The sequence below is a fragment of the Rattus norvegicus genome, chromosome 4 (genome assembly GCF_036323735.1).
Source record: "Rattus norvegicus strain BN/NHsdMcwi chromosome 4, GRCr8, whole genome shotgun sequence".
Lineage (NCBI taxonomy): Eukaryota > Metazoa > Chordata > Mammalia > Rodentia > Muridae > Rattus > Rattus norvegicus.
Window position 1 is genome coordinate 53,925,823 of NC_086022.1, and position 20,839 is coordinate 53,946,661.

At 41.3% G+C, this 20,839-nt stretch overlaps 1 protein-coding gene across 4 annotated transcripts in view; it reads right to left on the reverse strand.

The window, feature by feature from the left end:
• Window positions 1-20,839, reverse strand: part of Iqub (IQ motif and ubiquitin domain containing) — a 64,944-nt gene that overhangs the window by 28,487 nt on the left and 15,618 nt on the right. For all 4 annotated transcript variants that reach the window (NM_001034130.1, XM_039107272.2, XM_039107274.2 and 1 more), the window contains 2 exons: window positions 16,437-16,647; window positions 2,853-3,028 (listed from right to left, as the gene is read on the reverse strand). In NM_001034130.1, coding sequence (NP_001029302.1) covers window positions 2,853-3,028; window positions 16,437-16,647 — 387 coding nt within the window. The remainder of the gene's footprint in view (window positions 1-2,852; window positions 3,029-16,436; window positions 16,648-20,839) is intronic.

Sequence of the window (20,839 nt, forward strand, 5' to 3'; positions counted from 1 at the left end):
CCTAAAAACCCATAAATACCTCTCTTGGGAATATACCCCAAAGATGCCCCACCATGCCACAGGGGCACATGTTCCAATATGTTCACGGCAGCCATATTTGTGATAGCCAGAAGCTGGAAATAACACAGATGTCCCAGGACAGAAGAATGGATACAGAAAATGTGGTTCATTTACACAATGGAACACTACTCAGCTATTAAAAATGAGGACATCGGCTGGGGATTTAGCTCAGTGGTAGAGCGCTTACCTAGGAAGCGCAAGGCCCTGGGTTCGGTCCCCAGCTCCGAAAAAAAAAAAAAAGAACCAAAAAAAAAAAAACAAAAAAACAAAAAAATGAGGACATCCTGAGTTTTGCAGGCAAATAGATGAAATTAGAAAATGTCATCCTAGTTAGACCGCAGGGAGACAAATAACCCTATTAAAAAATGGGGTTCAGAGCTAAACAAAGAATTCACAGCTGAGGAATGCCGAATGGCTGAGAAACACCTAAAGAAATGTTCAACATCTTTAGTCATAAGGGAAATGCAAATCAAAACAACCCTGAGATTTCACCTCACACCAGTGAGAATGGCTAAGATCAAAAACTCAGGTGACAGCAAATGCTGGCGAGGATGTGGAGAAAGAGGAACACTTCTCTATTGTTGGTGGGATTGCAGACTGGTACAACCATTCTGGAAATCAGTCTGGAGGTTCCTCAGAAAATTGGACATTGAACTACCTGAGGATCCAGCTATACCTCTCTTGGACATATACCCAAAAGATGCCCCAACATATAAAAAAGACACGTGCTCCACTATGTTCATAGCAGCCTTATTTATAATAGCCAGAAGCTGGAAAGAACCCAGATGCCCTTCAACAGAGGAATGGATACAGAAAATGTGGTACATCTACACAATGGAATATTACTCAGCTATCAAAAACAATGCCTTTATGAAATTCATAGGCAAATGGTTGGAACTGGAAAATATCTTGAGTGAGGTAACCCAATCACAGAAAAACACACATAGTATGCACTCATTGATAAGTGGCTATTAGCCCAAATGCTTGAATTACCCTAGATGCCTAGAACACATGAAACTCAAGACGGATGATCAAAATGTGAATGCTTCACTCCTTCTTTAAAAGGGGAACAAGAATACCCTTGGCAGGGAATAGAGAGGCAAAGATTAAAACAGACACAGAAGGAACACCCATTCAGAGCCTGCCCCACATGTGGCCCATACATATACAGCCACCCAATTAGACAAGATGGATGAAGCAAAGAAGTGCAGTCCGACAGGAGCCGGATATAGATCGCTCCTGAGAGACACAGCCAGAATACAGCAAATCCATAGGCGAATGCCAGCAGCAAACCACTGAACTGAGAACAGGACCCCCGTTGAAGGAATCAGAGAAAGAACTGGAAGAGCTTGAAGGGGCTCGAGACCCCATATGTACAACAATGCCTACCAACCAGAGCTTCCAGGGACTAAGCCACTACCTAAAGACTATACATGGACTGACCCTGGACTCTGACCTCATAGGTAGCAGTGAATATCCTAGTAAGAGCACCAGTGGAAGGGGAAGTCCTGAGTCCTGCTAAGACTGAACGTGATTGTTGGGGGGAGGGCAGCAATGGGGGGAGGATGGGGAGGGGAACACCCATAAAGAAGGGGAGGGGGAGGGATTAGGGGGATGTTGGCCCGTAAACCGGGAAAGGGAATAACACTCGAAATGTAAATAAGAAATACTCAAGTTAAAAAAAATAAATAAAATAAAAGAAAAGAAAAGAAAAAAAGAAAATGTCATCCTGAGTGAGGTAACTCAGACCCAAAAGTGAGGGGAGGGGTGAGGGGAGAGGGGAACATGATCTGGTATTGGGTTAGGGAAAAGGACTGAAGCCCTGAGGGCCAGCAGAAAGAATGGAAACTGGCCACCTCAGGAGGAAGGAGGTTGGGAGGACTCTCTAGAATGTACCAAAGACCTGGGAAGTGAGAGACTCTCAGGACTCTAAATGGGGAACCCTAGATGAAAGGTCCTACAATGGGGAGACAGAATTTATTGAATCTACCTCCAGCAGAAAGACAGGGCATCAAGTGAGGGATGGGGTTGCTATCCCACAGCCAAAGCTCTGACGCATAATTCTTCCTGACTGAAAGAAATGCATGGGTGGAAATGGAGAAGAGCCTGAGGAAAAGAAAGTCCAGCGACAGCCCCAAGTGGGATCCAGCTCAAGGGGAGGCCCAAGACCTGACCCCACTATGAAGCTATGGGGAGTTCACAAAAAGGGACCTACCATGACTGCTCTCCAAAAGACACAACAAGCAGCTGAAAGAGTTGGATGCAGGTATGTGTGTCCAAGCAATGAACGGAAGCTGCTACCCATTCTGGTTGAATTAGGGAAAAGCTAGAGGAAGCCAAGGAGGAAGGCAATCCTGTAGGAAGACCAGCAGTCTCAATTAACCTGGACCCCTGAGATCTCTCAGACACTGGGTCACCGACCAGGCAGCATATACCAGCTGAGATGAGGCCTCCAACACATACAGCAGAGGACACCCAGGTCTGGGTTCAGTCAGAGAAGATGCACCCAACCCTCAAGAGACTGGAGGCCTCAGGAAGTTTAGAGGTCTGGTGGGGTGGGTGGAGTGGGGACATCCTTGTGGAGATGGGGGAGTGCCAGGGGTGGGGAGGAGGTGTGGGATGTGGAACTCTCAGGAGGGGGGGGGTGACTGGAAGGAGAATAAATAAATAAATAAATAAATAAATAAATTTTAAAATTTTATGGACGTTCTCGTGGTATAGGTCTCTCCTGTAGTTTATTATTCCACATGGTTAAACTGAAAATACATGCCTATTAAAATAACTTCACTAACCTTATCCAGAAAAGCTTGTGTAGCTACATCCTGTCTCTCCAACTGAGCAACGTATCTATGTCTCCCGATGGAAGCAATTATCTGCGTCTCTTTTTCCAAAAGCTCGCACAGAGCAGCTTTCCTTTCAGCCTCACTTGAATATTGCTCAACTTGTGTGACTTCTTCTTGACGCCAAACTGGAGGGATGACATGAAAGGTTCTTGAGTTGTCACAATTTGCAGATTTTTCTTCCAAGAAGAGATTTATTTTTATTTTTTTTAATCGCGGTTGTGTGTGGGTGTGCACACCGTGCAGACCAGATGTGTCCAATCTCTCTGGAGCTGGAGCTGCCGGTGATTAGAAGCCACCTTATGTGATTCCTGGAAATCAGATGCAGGTCCTTGCTCTCCAACACTCAAAACTAGAATAATGTATAAGAATTGTAACTCGATACTCTGGTTTCTCTTCAGATCGTATAAATCTTTCGCCTTTTACTAAAGAATTGTAACTCGAGAGCATTTAGTATTCCTAACAGTTTTGCATCCTTCACAACCAACCCTCTTCCATTTACTTTTTCATCTTCTACAAGTCCGAAGGCTTCCTTTGACTTCCTCTACTCTCCCTGCCCTTTCTGGATTACCTTTTATTCCACCTTAGTATCTGCTCTAATGACCCAAAATAGTAGCTGGATACAGAACAGTTTATATTACTTACCACATGCATTGTATCATGTTTCTATTCCTCACAAAACCCCAAAGCAAGTCACCGAATTTAACTGCATTTACTGTGTATTTAAACCAGTGCCTTATGCTATGATACTCTTGTAGACAATTTTAAAGACTTGGTCTCTATAAATAACGATGCTGTTGTGTGACTATATCACGAGACATAAAATTCCCAAAGAAAACAATTTAGTAAACTCATTCTACCTGAATACAGACCTGTATCGTCACACAAGAATTTCTACATCATACCTCAAATTTCAATCAAAATTTCTAGATGGAGATATGTTTTTAATAAGGCTACTGGTCAAATCCTTATATAAAGTAAATGTGGGGAAGAAAATTCTTTTTCATTTCACATTTCAAAAGTGTCCGACTTACACTGACAGAAGCATCGGATAGGAAAATACCTTAGAAATTAAATCGCTCAATCCTACATTTGATCACGCATCCTCCTCTCAGTGACTTGGACAGGAATAATTTGCCTGCCACGGAACCAATTTCGTGAGCTACATGCCATCCCTTTGGGTGACTGAAGGTTGTGTCATGTCTCTCTTACATTTTCCCTTCTTGAGACACAAACACTTTCATTTTTAAATTGTACATTATGTGACATAATTTCTTCTCACATCTTGGTCAACCTTTCCCTGTTTCCTACCACACCAGTCAAAATAGACTGTCAAATTTCTGTCAAGATAGAGGCTTCTGCACAGCCTTCCACACAATCTCCTAACTGAAGTGACAAGAAATATGCAGGAGGGAGAAGGATGGAGATGTAAAGCAGGAATAGAAATGAGAAGAATTTGATATGTCAATGACAGGCAGAATTCCCAAAAGACATAAGGAAGATTTATTTGGGTGAATAAATTGGAAGTGAACTGTCCCCAGAATCTGCAAGCACTGTTCCAAGGACTGTAACAGTGTCATCTCACAAAGTGATTTTTGTAAAAGGGGGTGGTAAATCTTAATTAACATGAGTAGAAGCTAGAGAAAAAGGTCGCTTTTGAAAGTGTTTGATAGTGACCATACCTTAAAAACCTAAAGAGAATGTCAGCTGTTTTAAATTATAGTTGAAAAGAATAGTAACTGTATTTGTTTGTACTGGAGTGAGTGAGAGAGAGAGAGAGAGAGAGAGAGAGAGAGAGAGAGAGAGGAAATAATGGGTAATAAGTTATGTTTAAATATGAAATGATTGTATTTACATATTTCTGTTGGAGATTAAACAGAACAACCTTGGAGATTTCTCCTAATCATTTTCATTTATGTGCATATATGTCTTGTGAGTATACCACATGTGTCCAGAAAGACCAGAAAAGATTGACAAATGCCCTAGATCTGGAGTCGCAGGTGGTTGTGGACCAGTCAACATAGGTGACAAGTCTTATAGGAAAGCGGTAGGCATCCCTCACCACCTGGGCCACCTTTCCAACACCCAAAGTAGAGGAATCTTGTATGGTACTCTCAGGCACGATACTCACAGGAGGCATGCTTGAAACAAAATGACACCGAAATTCAAACATGGAAAGTTGGCTGGGAGAAACAACATGAAATCAGAATATGTAGCATTCATATAAGAAACGAGAGGGAAAAACTCAAAGTCTAGTACCTGACATAAAAGATCATTTTATGCCCTGACTATAGTTAATGTTTATATCAAAAGTCATGTGATCATGTTCTAGCCATTCCCGTGAAGGGAAACTACCAGTTACAAACACAGCTGTAGTAAGCATATGTTACATTATAAAGACAAAATGCAGTTGGTTTATTTGTAAGCACGGAACACATAGAATCTTGCTGAATCTCCTGAAAAGCCAATGAAGTATGCGCTATCATCTCTCGTCTTGGTGAGAGAGAAACTGAGGTCAACAGTGCTGTGCAACCTGCCCAGGACCACAGAGCTAGAAAGTGGGCAGGGATCCAAACTCAGGAAGTCAGCTGTGTGGGATACACTCTTCCATCAAAAGCTGCGATGGCTTTCTGAACATGCAACCTACCAATTGGCTTACAACAAGGATTTCCCTTCAGTGGTAAACTTTTCCCTCTGCATGGAAATTGCGTGTGAGTACAGTATCAGGATGATATTTCTAAGAAAGCTCCCCAAATTCATTCTGCTCACACAAGGAAACCTATTCTTTAATAAGCCTTCTCTTTTATATGGTTATTGTACCTACCAATATCCTAACATTTGTTTGTCGATGAAAAATACTCACCAATGTGTCTGTCGCTATTATGTAAGCATAACTCTCTAAGATTCTAGGGTGCATAAAGTGAGATGGCCTTACCTTGCTCTTCAAGGAATTAACACATTTCCTACTCTCTCTAATTGTATGGGTGGTAAAAAAATAAATAAATACAAAAGAACAGAGTTTCTGCTTCTCTTCCCATTTATCATCATCTAATGCCCAGCGTTTCTCACCATTGGATTTAAGAGTTTGTTTGATATACCTCTTGACAGAAGAGTCTATTTCTTGTTCGATAGACATAATCCAAGCATAAGCACTCCCCTACTGCTGTGTTACAGGTGTGGTTACGCTCTTACAAGGTTGGAGGAATATTTTAACATGTATTTCATTTACATGAGCTGACACGGTTAGAAAGCATTTGCTTTTTTATTAAAGATTCAGATTTACTTTAATACTCAGTAGGAATTATAAAATGAGCGTCTGGAACTTGAGTGTGAGCTTTTTGGCCTCCCAGCATGTTACAATGCTGTGTCTTTGCAATTTTATCAGGATATTTCTTTGCCCTCTCATATTTCAAGTTGAAACCACCCAAATCAGGTCAAGGATTGCTGGTCCAGCTCTTTGTAGGAATCCACTCTATCGTTTATCAGAGATACATTATTCAAACACTGTACAGCTTAAATCTATCCAGCAAGAGGATTTTTGAAATGTAAAAGCTAAATTATCTTCGTCAAAAGGACTGTAAATTTGAGAGCTAAATTATATTATGAAAGTCCAGGAAACCTGTGATTGATGAGTTTGTTATTTAAAAGTAGCTTCACCAGCCAGAATAACTTTAAGAAATATGACAAACCCCATCTACCAAAAGTCAGTTGATGGATAAAGGGAAATTGTTTTCTTGTAGAAGTAATAACTGAGAATATTTATCTCATGGAATTACGAAGTTGCTCCCAGGAAGCAAATAAAAGCTGACTGGTATTAGGAAGCCTGTTTTATTTCCCAGCTTTCCATTAAAGCATCCAGAGCCTAATTAAGTCTAGGTCATGAAGTTATTCTACAAATTAGTCTGGAAATGTTAAAGAGGGGTATATTATTTCCCTGTATCAATACGTAAGACGTGCTAAAATCTGGAAATATGCGTGTATATTCAGACACACATTCACACAGAATCAATTTTCATGTTTTTGTTAGCTTATTGGTATGACGTTTGAAATGAAAGTTGACTATTGAGCTAATTAGAAATGAAAACAATGAGTCTTAATTTTAATTAAAAGAAAAAGCTCTCCATTGGACGATAAAACACATCAGTACAATGTGCCAACCACTGACGAGTAGTAGAAAGTCACAGGGCAGAGTCATCTGAACTACACCAAGGTGGGGAGTGTGGAAGTCAAGAGGGAATCCTCCCCTTTCATATGACTTATGCTCCCTGGAGATGACAATGAAACAGTCGAGGACACTGAAGTGCTGTGCTCGTTTTCTGGGGCTGACACAACAAAGTACCCACAGAGCTTCATGTGTTAAACAACAAAATTCCATTTCCCCAACAGTTCTGGAGAGCGTGAGTCTGAGGTCAAAATGCTCCAGCCTTCTTTGCTCCTGAAGTCTCTCTTTTGGTGGCCATTTTCTCCTAAGCTACACCCTATATACTACCGATATTCTAAACAAATATTCTTATAGGCACACCAGTTCTTATCATGGTAAGGCATGCTTATATATCTATTTTTCTTTATTAGCTCTTTTTTAAAAAATCACCAAATAAAACAGCAACTTGAGGTACAAGGAATTCAGATGTCAACATCAGAATTTGGGGGGAATGCAATTTTAACTGATAAGGAAGACAGTAACTACAAATAATTTTGAGGAAAAAATATGAAAGAAACTGGTTAAATGGATTTGCTTGGTTGGTTAATTGGAAATAACGAAGTTGATTTGTCCCTTAAGTTTATATTTTTGGACAAGTTAGGGTGACTATCTATATTGACTCTGAAACATCTTATTTGAACTTGCAGTCTCTAAGAAAGAAGTCTTGGGAGCTACAATAGTTTATCTCCCATGGCAGTTTATGTACATACATATTTTAAAAATTCTTTTTTTTTTCGGAGCTGGGGACCGAACCCAGGGCCTTCCACTGAGCTAAATCCCCAACCCCATATTTTAAAATTCTTATCATAAACTGGAAGGCCAAATGGCCCGAAAGGGGACAACATACGCCTAACAAGACTGTCAAATGAGGAGCTTGAAAGATAAAAGGATAAAAGTAGTAGAGAAAGATAGGCAAATTTAAACACACAACAGTAAACAGATGAACATCTAAATTAAATGGACCTTTAAAATAAAGACAAATATAGAAGAAATGGTAAGAAACTATATATATATATATATATATATGTGTGTGTGTATATATATATATATGAATGCTTCAATAACACATTAAATGCAAATTACTATCCAAACATTCCTGTAGGTTGATGTCATTATATAAGTGAGGGCTGGCCCAAGTTAGATTAGATCAAGGCCATGAGTGGGCAGTAAACGAATAAGGTGGGGACAAAGCTTTTGTAGGGAGAGAAAGAGAAGGAGGGAGAATCAAAATGGAGACTGAGAAGGATGACCCAGATCCGGGTGGTCATGAATTGCCAAGGTAGCTGGGATGGATTTCTGTAGACAAATTTATCTTATCTAGGTGGGTGGTTTATATCCTTCTCAATTGGTTGTAAGTTCATGGTGTGGATGTATTGTACATTGAGTATTTAACATAAAAATCTGGTTGTTGGGTTACAGTTTGTTGAGTCTTGCTATTACCAGGTAGCTGGAACCAGAGTTCCAGACTGGTCAGGGTTGGCCAGGGTGACGAGCAATGGAAGCAGAGAGACTGCTGGAGCCAGAAGGTATCTAGGCTAACATGGTGTGGTGCCTCCCTGAAGCCAGCTGCAGCTGAGATAAATAAAGATAGCTCTGTATGGCCTTATGGTGACAAAACTAATGCCAGTGAGCAACCGTCTGGTTCAGAGAGTACCAGGGGTCCAGCGTGGAGTGGTGACTCAGGGGAACCAGTCGTGCTCTTTTTTAATTATACCGCAACATTCCAATGATAATGCACAGGTCATCTGATTAGGTGTTAAAGATAAAGCCAAATGAAGACACAAAGATTAAAAAGTCACAGAATACAGGAAGGTATATTATGCTACAGTGATCTAAAGAAAACTGAGCTGGGCATTGAGACCTACACTTGGACATGGGCAGGAGAATCGCAAGTTCTAAGCTAGCTTATGTTACAAAGGGAGAAGATATGAACAGAAGAAAACAGAGAGAGAGAGAGAGAGAGAGAGAGAGAGAGAGAGAGAGAGAGAGTGTGGGGGTGGGGTAAGAGAAGGAGAAAAGGAAGCAGGGAGGGTGGAAAGAAAGGGAAGGAGAAAAGGTGAGAGGGAAAAGAGGAATATACTGATATCAGCCCAAGTTTATCATAGAAAACAATGATACAAGAAATAATGAAATTCATAACGATTAAGATTTCATTCTGTGTACAACAATGCCAAGCAACCAGAGCTTCCAGGGACTAAGCCACTACCTAAAGACTATACATGGACTGACCCTGGACTCTGACCTCATAGGAAGCAATGAATATCCTAGTAAGATCACCAGTGGAAGGGGAAGCCCTGGGTCCCGCTAAGACTGAACCCCCAGTGAACTAGACTGTTGAGGGGAGGGCGGCAATGGGGGGAAGGTTGGGAGGGGAACACCCATAAGGAAGGGGAGGGGGGAGGGGGATGTTTGCCCGGAAACCGGGAAAGGGAATAACACTCGAAATGTATATAAGAAATACTCAAGTTAATAAAAAAAAAATATTTCATTCTGTCTCTAGTATATGTATTAGCACATCATTTTAAATATTTCTGCATCTAACAAGAGATTCAAACTACACCAAGCAAAATCTGATTGAAAAGTAAAGGAAAATTAGAGAAGACAAGAAGAAAGCGTGGCCTTGAGATACCTCTCTCCTGATAGTTGGTAAATACAGACTTGGGAAATTAGTAAATACACTGATTTTCACAACACTCTAAACAAAATTGTTGTGACTGATATTTACCAACCACCTCTTCGAATTATAACAGACAACACAGTCTTCTCAGGTACAACAGAACATTTTCAAAATAAAGTCTATTTTGTATGAAAACAAGACAAGCCTTGATGAATTTAGGACTCGAGTGATGCAGAAATATATTTGCTGAACACTATGCCCTGGTAAAATAATGCCCATTGTGATAAACAGCATTCATTCTGCCTAGCGTTACATCAATGTGAATCGTCCCTAATTCAGACTCCTAGCAGACTTTTTTTTTAAATTTACAGGCTCATTCTAAACATAAGCTGTACTTTGAATATACTTAATAGATTGTGGTCCTCAAACCTTTCTGAGATCTGCCAATATGCCATTTAAAATGTTAAAGGAAGAAAGAGAGAGAGAGAGAGAGAGAGAGAGAGAGAGAGAGAGAGAGAGAGAGAAGCAAAAGACTTAGCATAGTCAAACCTACTTTGAAAACAAAATACACTCAAGAGGAATCATAGCCGGTTTCAAGAATCATAAAACTAAGGGGTTGGGGATTTAGCTCAGTGGTAGAGCGCTTGCCTAGGAAGCGCAAGGCCCTGGGTTCGGTCCCCAGCTCCGAAAAAAAAAAAAAAAAAAGAACCAAAAAAAAAAAAAAAGAATCATAAAACTAAAACTACGGCAACTGAGACAGTATGGTGTAGGTGTGAAGATTGACAGATGGTTCAATGGGACAGGATCAAGATCCTAGATGCTTGCAGACAGAGCTACAAGTAGGCAGGTAACTGATTTCTGATAAAGAGGAAAAAGCAAATCATGCCAATGGAGAAAAGGTTATTCAGGGAGAAAAAGTTAAAAGCAAATTGCATTGAAACAAATTGATTTCCACACATGCAAATAAATGGGCAAACCCGTTTTCTAGGATTAGAAAATATGCTTTCTTCTCATTCTTATTCACACTGGAAGTACTAACTAGTTCAGACAGTAAAACTTTTAAACTTCCTAAAGGAAGAGTTCCTAATTGTCTGTATAAAAAGAAAGAAGGCATCCACAATTAATGAGTAAGTGGGTTTGGCCAAGTCAGAGGCTATAAAATTAATGTATATAGATCGATTGTGTTCCTCTGTGGCAGAAACAAGCACCTGGAGCTTTATTTAAAATGTCTTTTTCCAGTGCTGGAATTTAACCCAGGCAAGCATTCTGCCACTAAATGACACCCTTACCTTACTGCTGGAATTTGTTTAAATAATACCAAAACGATTAAGTAACAGGAAAAAGTTAATAAAATGTCTGAAGGGTTTGTATGTTGAAAGGCAAAACACTGATAAAGGAAATCAGAAAAGATTGAAACAAGTGCGCAGGCTTGATAATGTTAGGATGCCAGTTTTCCCGGTGTGTATCTATAGATTAAACACGACGACTCCGTTCAAACTCCCAGCCAAGTCGTTTTCTTTAATATAATAAAGCTGATTGCAAAACCTGAGTGTAAAAACAGGAACCGGAACGAACAGAAGAACAATGGGAAGACTTATTCCTCAGTTTCAAGACACAGAATCACAACACCGTCATGTCAATAAGAGACAGAGACGGAGGTGGGATAATCAGCAAAAAAAAAAAAAAAAAAAAAAAAAGAAAGAAAGAAAGAAAGAAAGAAAAAACGATCTATACACATACTGTATAGTAAAGTGACTGATTATGACTGTGGTCAGTGTGTGTGTGTGTGTGTGTGTGTGTGTGTGTGTGTGTGTGTGTGTGTCCCAAAATTCACATGTGAACTTGTCTCCTCGAGGCATTGGTCTTAGTCTGGGTTTCCAGGAAATGACTAGGTAATGGAACGCTCACTAATTAGATGAAGACGAAGCACTAATGACTCAGGCCTACACAAGCAGCGCATCCTTGAATGTATCGCTCGTAAGCTACACAGCCTATAGTATTTTGCTTTTAGGAGCCCACAAAAGAGTAAGGCATCGACAAAGACATGAGGACAGGGCTGTGTTTTCAACAAATACAGAGAGAACAAGCAGGCGCTCAAGACCGAGGCATTAACAAAATTAACTTCAACTTATGTGAGGCGTAACTCATATATTTCTTCATATTGAATTATATATCTAAATGTAAAACATAAACCTATAAAACTTCAGAAGAAAACACAGAAGAGAAGCTACGTGACCCCAAGTTTAAAGAGGTTTTATACGTAACACTAAGGACATGATCTATACAAAAACAAATCGATAAACTGAACTTTATCAAAGGTGAGGACATTCGCTCTAGCCAAGACACCACCAGAAGAATGAAAGACAGGCTGTTACAAAACGCCTACTCGCCCTGGATACAAGGACAATGACAGACCAAAGAAATTAACAAAATCTGGGGGGACCAGTTATTTATCACAGTTGCCTGAGCGACTTGAGCGGCTGGCTGCATCACCAAAATGTCCTAGCACCCTGAGTGATGACTCCGAGAGACTGGCAGTCCCCTGCACCGGTGGGAGGTTTTGATACACTAGAGGAGTCCCCTCCTCTGCCCAGCGACTGTTGTATGATTATAACACCCTGCTTATATGGCTCCGGGAGGAGCCGCAGGGATGTAAGCCGCTGGTGGGTTCTTTGAGCTTCGTGAGCCCTCCCTCTACAGTAGCAGGACTGTTTTGATCCAGAGACTACAGATGTCAAAGGTGTGAAGGACAGAGCCCGCAGAGGAGGTTTGAAGAAAGGATAGACGGGCTCTGGAGCTTTGCTCCCCTAATCTCTGCTTCTTTTGCCCAGTGTTCGGGAGAAGGGTGAGAATGTGCATTCTGGCTTAGCTGAGTAGAACTCCTCTTCTTCCAGCCTGACACGACTCCTGCTTACTGCCCTGGAACACTTAAGCTAAACCTACCCATTCCCCAAGTCACCGGCCCTGAGAGAGATGCCTGAACTCCAGGTAAACTGCTTCTAAGAGTGCTGGCAGTTCGCGTTGAGCCTCTTACTGACGAAATCGCGTTATTTCTCCAATTGACCCAAGACCGGGGAGGACTTTCTCCTGTGTGGTTTCATAGACAACTGTGGGCTTCTGCTCAAAATATCCCGGGACTCGTGTACAAGCAATGTTCTCTTCCAAATCCCTAGCATCCTGCCTCGTACGCAATCAGACGCCAACCTTCCGGGACAGGGGTTACCACCAAGTTCTCTGTGTTCCTCAAACCAAAGGAGCGTATTTCAAAGACCCCCAAGAGGGCTCCCTTGAAATACCTCTCGCAATCCTTTTGGGAACTACTTCAAAGTAATGAAGCACTTTTAAGAAATAAAAAATAACAAACACTTTTACTAGCCTCGTCTTATCTTTCCTTCTTTTTTATTTCTTTGATCTTACAGAGTGGTCCATGGGCCAAGGATTTGTTCTCTATTTCTTCTATAAAATCCTTATGAGGGGAACAGAATGTCTTTCACTGATGTTGATATCCTGATATCTAATCTCTCAGGCTCTCAGGCGAAAATAAGTCAGGGCAATAGTGCTGTGCATCCTCTAGAAGGAGCACAATGAAGAAGACAGAAATGCCCGAGATTAGACAGGATGGTGGAGTAATTAAAGGTTATACTTTTCTTTGAAATATAAACTGGAACGATCTTTGAAAGGCACCAGCCCACGAAAGCTGAAAATGCCTGTCTCACGTTAAGCCCTAGAGAAATGCACACTTGTTTTCTTCAACAAAGGCCACTACTTATATTTTGAAAAATGGAGCCTGAGTATAAATCAATAGTGAAACTGATAAAAATAATTGTGACCCTGTTCTGCAATGGCACAGCCTATAGAAATGAGGATGAAATCCTGAATCACATATGATAACACAGACAGAATTCACACTATAATATTGAAGTCTAGAAGACAGACATAAAAATCCATTCTGCATAATTCTACTTACATAAAAATTGAAAAGATGCAAGACGAGCCCTGGTACCCAAGGCCCTCCTTAGGAACTGATACTCAGGGGCTGGCCAATGGGAGTTTGACCATGCTCCACTGAGTACATGAACAACACAAATTGCACTTACTTTGAGCAGGGGTGGGGTGGGGTCGGGGAGGGTGTTTCTTCTTTTTTGGGAGGGTGGTCATGTGGGTGGGGGGACAGACCTGAGAGGATGTGTAAACCTGAGAGAGAAATGAGTGTAATCAGAGTGCATTATATGAAATTCCAAAATAATCAATAAAAATATTATGTTGAAAAAAGAATACGGGTACTCAAACCAATGTCCTTCAGCTCTTGGCATTCACGGAAATTCAAGTTCGTGAAAATCCGCCCTACCACACTGCTATAAAAAAGAAACAAATATCAGGTATCAACTGGAGACAATCTTGTCTGATGTATAATAGATGGCAATGTTTATCATCTTAGGTAAATATCATTTTGCTTTTACTTCTGAGAAAAGACTGTCTTTATAAAGAAAACTTTGGATTTGCGATTTTCAGTTCAAACCATGCAATTCTCATTATGAGCCACAAGAGGGCAGCAGTTACAAGGCGCAGTTAGGGAAATAGCATGAAAAACTTGTATGAAATTGAAGAGTGGCAAGAAATACTGATCATGAAACAGATGTTGAGTAACGACACCCACGGTTTGTTTAACTCTTCTAAATCTTTTCATTCATAATTCTAAGCTGTAGAACTGACATAAATTTCCTATGTAAAAAATTTCTATTTTTTAATTGTCTCTATACAATTCTTGTATAGTCATATTTAAACACAGGTTAAGATTAGTCACTAGAGAAGAGAAACTCACATATGTATTTCCATAAGTGTCATATTCTGTGCTTTTCACTTTATTGAATAAGATTTGGCTGAAATTGTGTATTCTCTTCAGAGTTAGGGAAACAAGTTTACAAGAAGAGAGGGATTTGTACTACATAACACTAACAACAAGGCATAATTTGGTATTTTTTGATATTTTTCACAAATGCCCATCAACATGACAGAATAATGACATCTTTGCCTAACTCATATATGATTTGAAACATTATTCTCATAGACTCCTGCTATAAGAGAACATTAGTCTTATGATTATAGGGTTTAAAACAAGACGTGGCTACCAATCTTCTCTACTGTATCATCAATTTAAGGATTGATCCTTGGACTGGAGAGATGGCTCGGTGGTTAAGAGCACTGACTGCTCTTCCAGAGGTCCTGAGTTCAATTCCCAGCACCACAAGGCGGCTCACAATCCTCTGTAATAGGATCCAATGCCCTCTTCTGGTGTGTCTGAAGACAGCTATGCTTAAAATAAATAAATAAATCTTTAAAAATTGATCCTCATACACAGGTAGTAACCACAAAAGCAGGTAAGAGTAGCTACTACCCCCATCCAAGAAGCCCCTCTCACATAAAATGGAGACATCACAGAAAACCACAACCAGACATGATGTCGAACACATCAAGGATCATGGGGAGTCCAATAGATACATGTCTGTCACCGTTCCTGCAACTATGGCTCGTGGGCATCGTGGAAGAAGGGACAGAAAGACTGTAATAACCAGAGCATCAGGAAGTCTACACGGAAACCCTGGGTGCAGTGGAGACCATCAGATGCCACCAGCAGTGCAGTAGAGCTGATTCCACTGACCCGAATGCCCATGAATGCCCATGAATGCCCATGAATGCCCATGAATGCCCATGAATGCCCGCTGCTGAAGAACGTTGGTTTGAGTACCCGTGTTCTGAGGAGGGCCAGAAGTAAGAGCGCTTGCCTTACTTGTTCTCAACCTTCGTGTATTTCATTACTTGAGAAGGCCATGGGGCTCTTCACCCAGGGCAGGAGATCCCCCTCCGCCTCCTTGGTGCCCTTTCTTCACTCTCTATCCTCCATCATGTTGCCTGCACAAACCTTTTGAGTAGGGTGACACTGGTCCTAACACTGGGAGTAAGGAAACCCTTGCTTTTATCTATAACCAACACACACCCTAGACAGGAAATAAGGTAAAGTTGTTGTTGTTGCTGCTGCTGCTGCTGCTGCTGCTGCTGCCGCCGCCGCCGCCGCCGCCGCCGCCGCCGCCGCCGCTGAAGGTTAAAGGACTCTTGCTAAAGAGCACCATGACACAGAATGTGTAAGGACTAAACAACTCATGACTCTGAATTCACAAGCTGCTCAAAGCATCAGAAAATTGGATGAGCAATCATTTTAACCTATTGGCTAAAGCAGGAGTGCAAGGATATACTAGAACTGCGTGGTTCTCACAGCCACATACACAGTGTTGTTATTCGAGACACTTAATTCCCATCTCAAATAGAACACATTTGTTAGTGAGCTGGAGCATACTTTTAATTCTAGCACAGAGGCAAACAGATCTCAGAGCCCAGTCTAGTCTACACAGTGAGTTCCAGGGCAGCCGTGTCTGTGTGTGTGTGTGTGTGTGTGTGTGTGTGTGTGTGTGTGTGTGTGTGCGCGCGCGCACGCACGCATTTGTGTGTCTGTCCTTGTGTGTATATATATCCAAATATGTACATGTGTATGTGTATGTATATAAATATACACATACATATGTACATAAATATACATGTACACATCTATATGTAATTTTATAGATTTTTGTAACAGATCTCTAAGAGAACTCCCTGTGACAACGGTGTCTTTCTTTCCATCCCATCAAGCCTGTCTGTGCTTCAAAGTTCCCGAGGCACTTACGTTCTAGAGCATTGAAAAGGAGCTCAAAGTCTTCGGTTGTTTTAGGATTGTGCCTCCGGTAATAGTCCATTCGTATCCATTCTTCCTTCTCTCGGATCTTCTTAAGTTCTTCCTCTTTTTCCCACTCCAACCTCATTTTCTTTTGTAGTCTTAGGCTGTCGACATAGCACTTAGCGTGCCATCGCCTGTAGGCAGTCTGAATCACTATCACCTGTGTTTAAGTCAAAAGGAAACAGAAAGGGTCACTGACTTGCTGATCCGAGCATAAAGAAAGGTACCAAGGATTGTTTCAGCTTGGATTCCACAACAAAATAACACTGGCCTTCTGACCCTGTTTCTCTCTGAGATATTATTCTGCACAGTGATATAAAACTCTGAGCAATGTGCCACTATTCTTTGGATTCCAAATCTACCCATACATTGCTCCAAGACTATTTGTATGTGCTTAAGAGCACAGATTCCACAGGGAAAACCAGGGCCAATCATCTTTCTGCTTTCCTTCCCTGTCTGGCCTTGGGTAACTAACTATTGGCTCGACAGTAGTGGGAGACATAGAAAGTTTTTAGCCTAAGAGTTGTTCAGTAAACATTACAGCAGTTAGAAATGTTAAATGTTTCTAGCCTATGGAGTGGCTATGAGTTTAAACACATATTTACAACAGAATAGTGTTTTCTAAACACGTAGCAGGAAGTACACATGTATATCATCAGAAAGCAGGTCAGAGGCTCTAACTGATAAGACTATTATTTTATTTGGAAGCATTAACAAAAATTTTCCTCTGTGTAAATGTTCTCCTGTGTAGACCTGCACTAGATATAGTCTACCCAGTGGAATCTCCATGGTCTCCCTGAACCAGATGATATTTTTCCCTACAGTTATATGACATTGTGAGAGATGTCCCAGGGTCCCCGGGAAAAATTAACCTTGGGGGGCAAGGGGGAGAGCATTCTGTTTGAATCTATCTAACCACTTCAGAAGTTCGCTTAAGTATACACCAAAGATTAATTGTCCATTTTAAAAGAGCCAAGAAAAGAGAAGGGCCTACTGGAACAGCGAGAACGATGTACTTTTACGGAGATAGTCGCTTGTAAAACCAGTTAGCAGGGTAGAGCCCAGGCTAACGGCACCAGTGATTGTCTGGAAACCTCCGCCAGCGTGAACCCCCAGGTGCCACCCCAGAGGTGCTCAAGAGCACTCGTCCAACATGCTCTGCACTGGATTCTAAAGCTGAAGCTTCTGAACCACTTTACTGATGTGAAACACGACAGAAACAAGACCAGGTTGAGCATGGTTAGTGTCTTTAGAGTAAAGGGAAAGACGTCAGCATAAAACAGCCAATATTAAAAGAACGAATACATTTCGAAAAATCAGTAAATAAATGGGATATGTATTACCATGGGGTGATCTAAGGCTGCAGTGGAAGCTTTTTAAATAGTACAAAGACTTTCCTGCTCTTACATAAGAAACCAGGGCAATGCCAGTGGGCTGTATGTTTTTGTAGTTTATTGGATAGCCTTAGACAACACCTCAAAATAAGGCTTCTCGTGTCTGGTATTGGAGGGGGGACAGTTGTTCAGTGGTCTCCGGCTCTTTGGAGGGAGAATTATCAGCCTAGATTAGAAAAATTCATTAAAATTATAAATACAGAGAGAGAGAGAGAGAGAGAGAGAGAGAGAGAGAGAGAGAGAGAGAGAGAATTGCGTGCATTATAGTTTTTAAGTAAGTAGCTGGCTAATACAACGATTACTTGTGGCTTTTTCAGACATTAATGTCTCCCCCCTTGTTCTGTATTCTCTCTCCACTTTCCCTGGGGAGCCTCTTTTTTATCCCTCTGCCCCTTGCAGATCACTTTTAGCCTTATATTCCTCCTCACCCTCGTCCCTTCTCTGCTTAGTTCTCTCTCCCTCCAAAAGAGTTCCCACTTTGCCCTTTCCCTGACCAGATTAACTGTATCCTGATATTCTGCACTCGATTGCTCTCCATTCCCATGACACTGGCAGTGGTCCCGATTTACTCTCTTAGTTTCCATAGTTACTGTAGGCTACGTCCTCCTGTCTGATGCTTTGGAGCTAGAGCCTCCAGTGAAAGAGAACACGCAACATCCATCTCCTCAGGTCTGGGTTACCTCACGTACTCTGATCTTTGCTCGTTGCTATTGCCCTTGGTGGACAGTAAATCTGATGCTGAAGAGACTATACACTTCAGAAGCAGGCCCCAAAAGTCCCTGAGTTGGAACTCACCTGAATGCTGCCTCCCTGAGGACTGGCTTCCGTGGTATCAGAAGGCACCATGCAAGCTTTCAAAGGAGGGAGATAACCAAAAGTCCTACTCAGATGTGGATCCTACATATGGATCACACCATCGGCAAGCATAGTGTGGGAACAATAAGAGTGTAGTAGTCACACACACACACACACACACACACACACACGTACACATACACACACACAGACACACACAGACACACACAGACACACACATACACACGCATACACACACACACATACACACACATACACATACACACACATACACACACACATACACACACATATACACACACATACACACACATATACACACACATACACACATATACACACACATATACACACACATATACACACACATACACACATACACATACACACACAGACACACACACACATACACACACACACATATACACACACAGACACACACACCTCCATAATTGGACTTAAGATCTTCTCAACATGACCATCCCTGATACTGGAAACCTAGCTAACCATTCAGGACTACTGACGTCACAGTCATTGAAGGAGATATTCAAGTTACTAAGCCTCCTCCTCTCCCTAAACTTCTAAAGTTCATGGCACCCCCCACCTCCAGCTGCCCATTCTTCTAACCCTACTATTTCTGCTATGCAAGAAATATAGCCTTATATTCCTCCTCACCCTCATCCTCTGCTATGCAAGAAATATAGCCTTATATTCCTCCTCACCCTCATCCTTCTCTGCTTAGCTCTCTCTCCCTCCAAAAGAGTTCCCACTTTGCCCTTTCCCTGACCAGATTAACTGTATCCTGATATTCTGCACTTGATTGCTCTCCATTCCCATGCTCTGGCCTCTCTTTGTCTTCGTATCTCACTATTCTTTCTGTCTCTCTACTCTGTTCTTGCTTCTGTCTTGGCCAGGTCCAGTCTACTGACCATGTTCAGTCTACTACCTTCTCTTTGCCCTTTCTGGACTCTTCCTGATGCCTATGTTGTTTTATCCCTCATATCTAAGATAAAGCAAAACAAAACAAAACTTGCCCTTACTCACACCATGGAGTAGTCATGTAGTCAGTTTACACAGATTTGGAAAAGTCCAAAAGGCCTCAACCCATAAAGAACTATAGGCATTTGAGGAAAGCTGGGAACAGGGGAAGTGGTCTTCCTTAGGGGGAAAAAAAGCACACAAATTGGTTGTCCAGTAATAAATGGTCAGTTCTAAAAATAAAACATACATAACAAGCAGTATTATACAAACTGAACAAGACACACGCACAGTGTGTATGTGCATGTACGTGTGTGTGTGTATGTATGTGTGTGAGGTATATGGGAAGGTTTGGAGGGGAGAAAGGGAAGGGAGAGATGCAATTATACTGTAATCTCAAAAATAAAATTTAAAAAGAAAAAACCCAAGGGCTAGAAATCTTAATGGCACTAACGAAGTCAGCTACAGACTAAGAAAAGAAAGAGTCGGAAAAAAGATAGCATTTTCAGCAAATGGTGCTGGTTCAACTGGAGGGCAACATGTAGAAGAATGCAGATCGATCCATGCTTATCACCCTGTACAAAGCTTAAGTCCAAGTGGATCAAGGACCTCCACATCAAACCAGACACACTCAAACTAATAGAAGAAAAACTAGGGAAACATCTGGAACACATGGGCACTGGAAAAAATTTCCTGAACAAAACACCAATGGCTTATGCTCTAAGATCAAGAATCGACAAATGGGATCTCATAAAACTGCAAAGCTTCTGTAAGGCAAAGGACACTGTGGTTAAGACAAAACGGCAACCAACAGATTGGGAAAAGATCTTTACCAATCCTACAACAGATAGAGGCCTTATATCCAAAATATACAAAGAACTCAAGAAGTTAGACCGCAGGGAAACAAATAACCCTATTAAAAAATGGGGTTCAGAGCTAAACAAAGAATTCACAGTTGAGGAATGCCGAATGGCTGAGAAAAACCTAAAGAAATGTTCAACATCTTTAGTCATAAGGGAAATGCAAATCAAAACAACCCTGAGATTTCACCTCACACCAGTGAGAATGGCTAAGATCAAAAACTCAGGTGACAGCAGATGCTGGCGAGGATGCGGAGAAAGAGGAACACTCCTCCATTGTTGGTGGGATTGCAGACTGGTACAA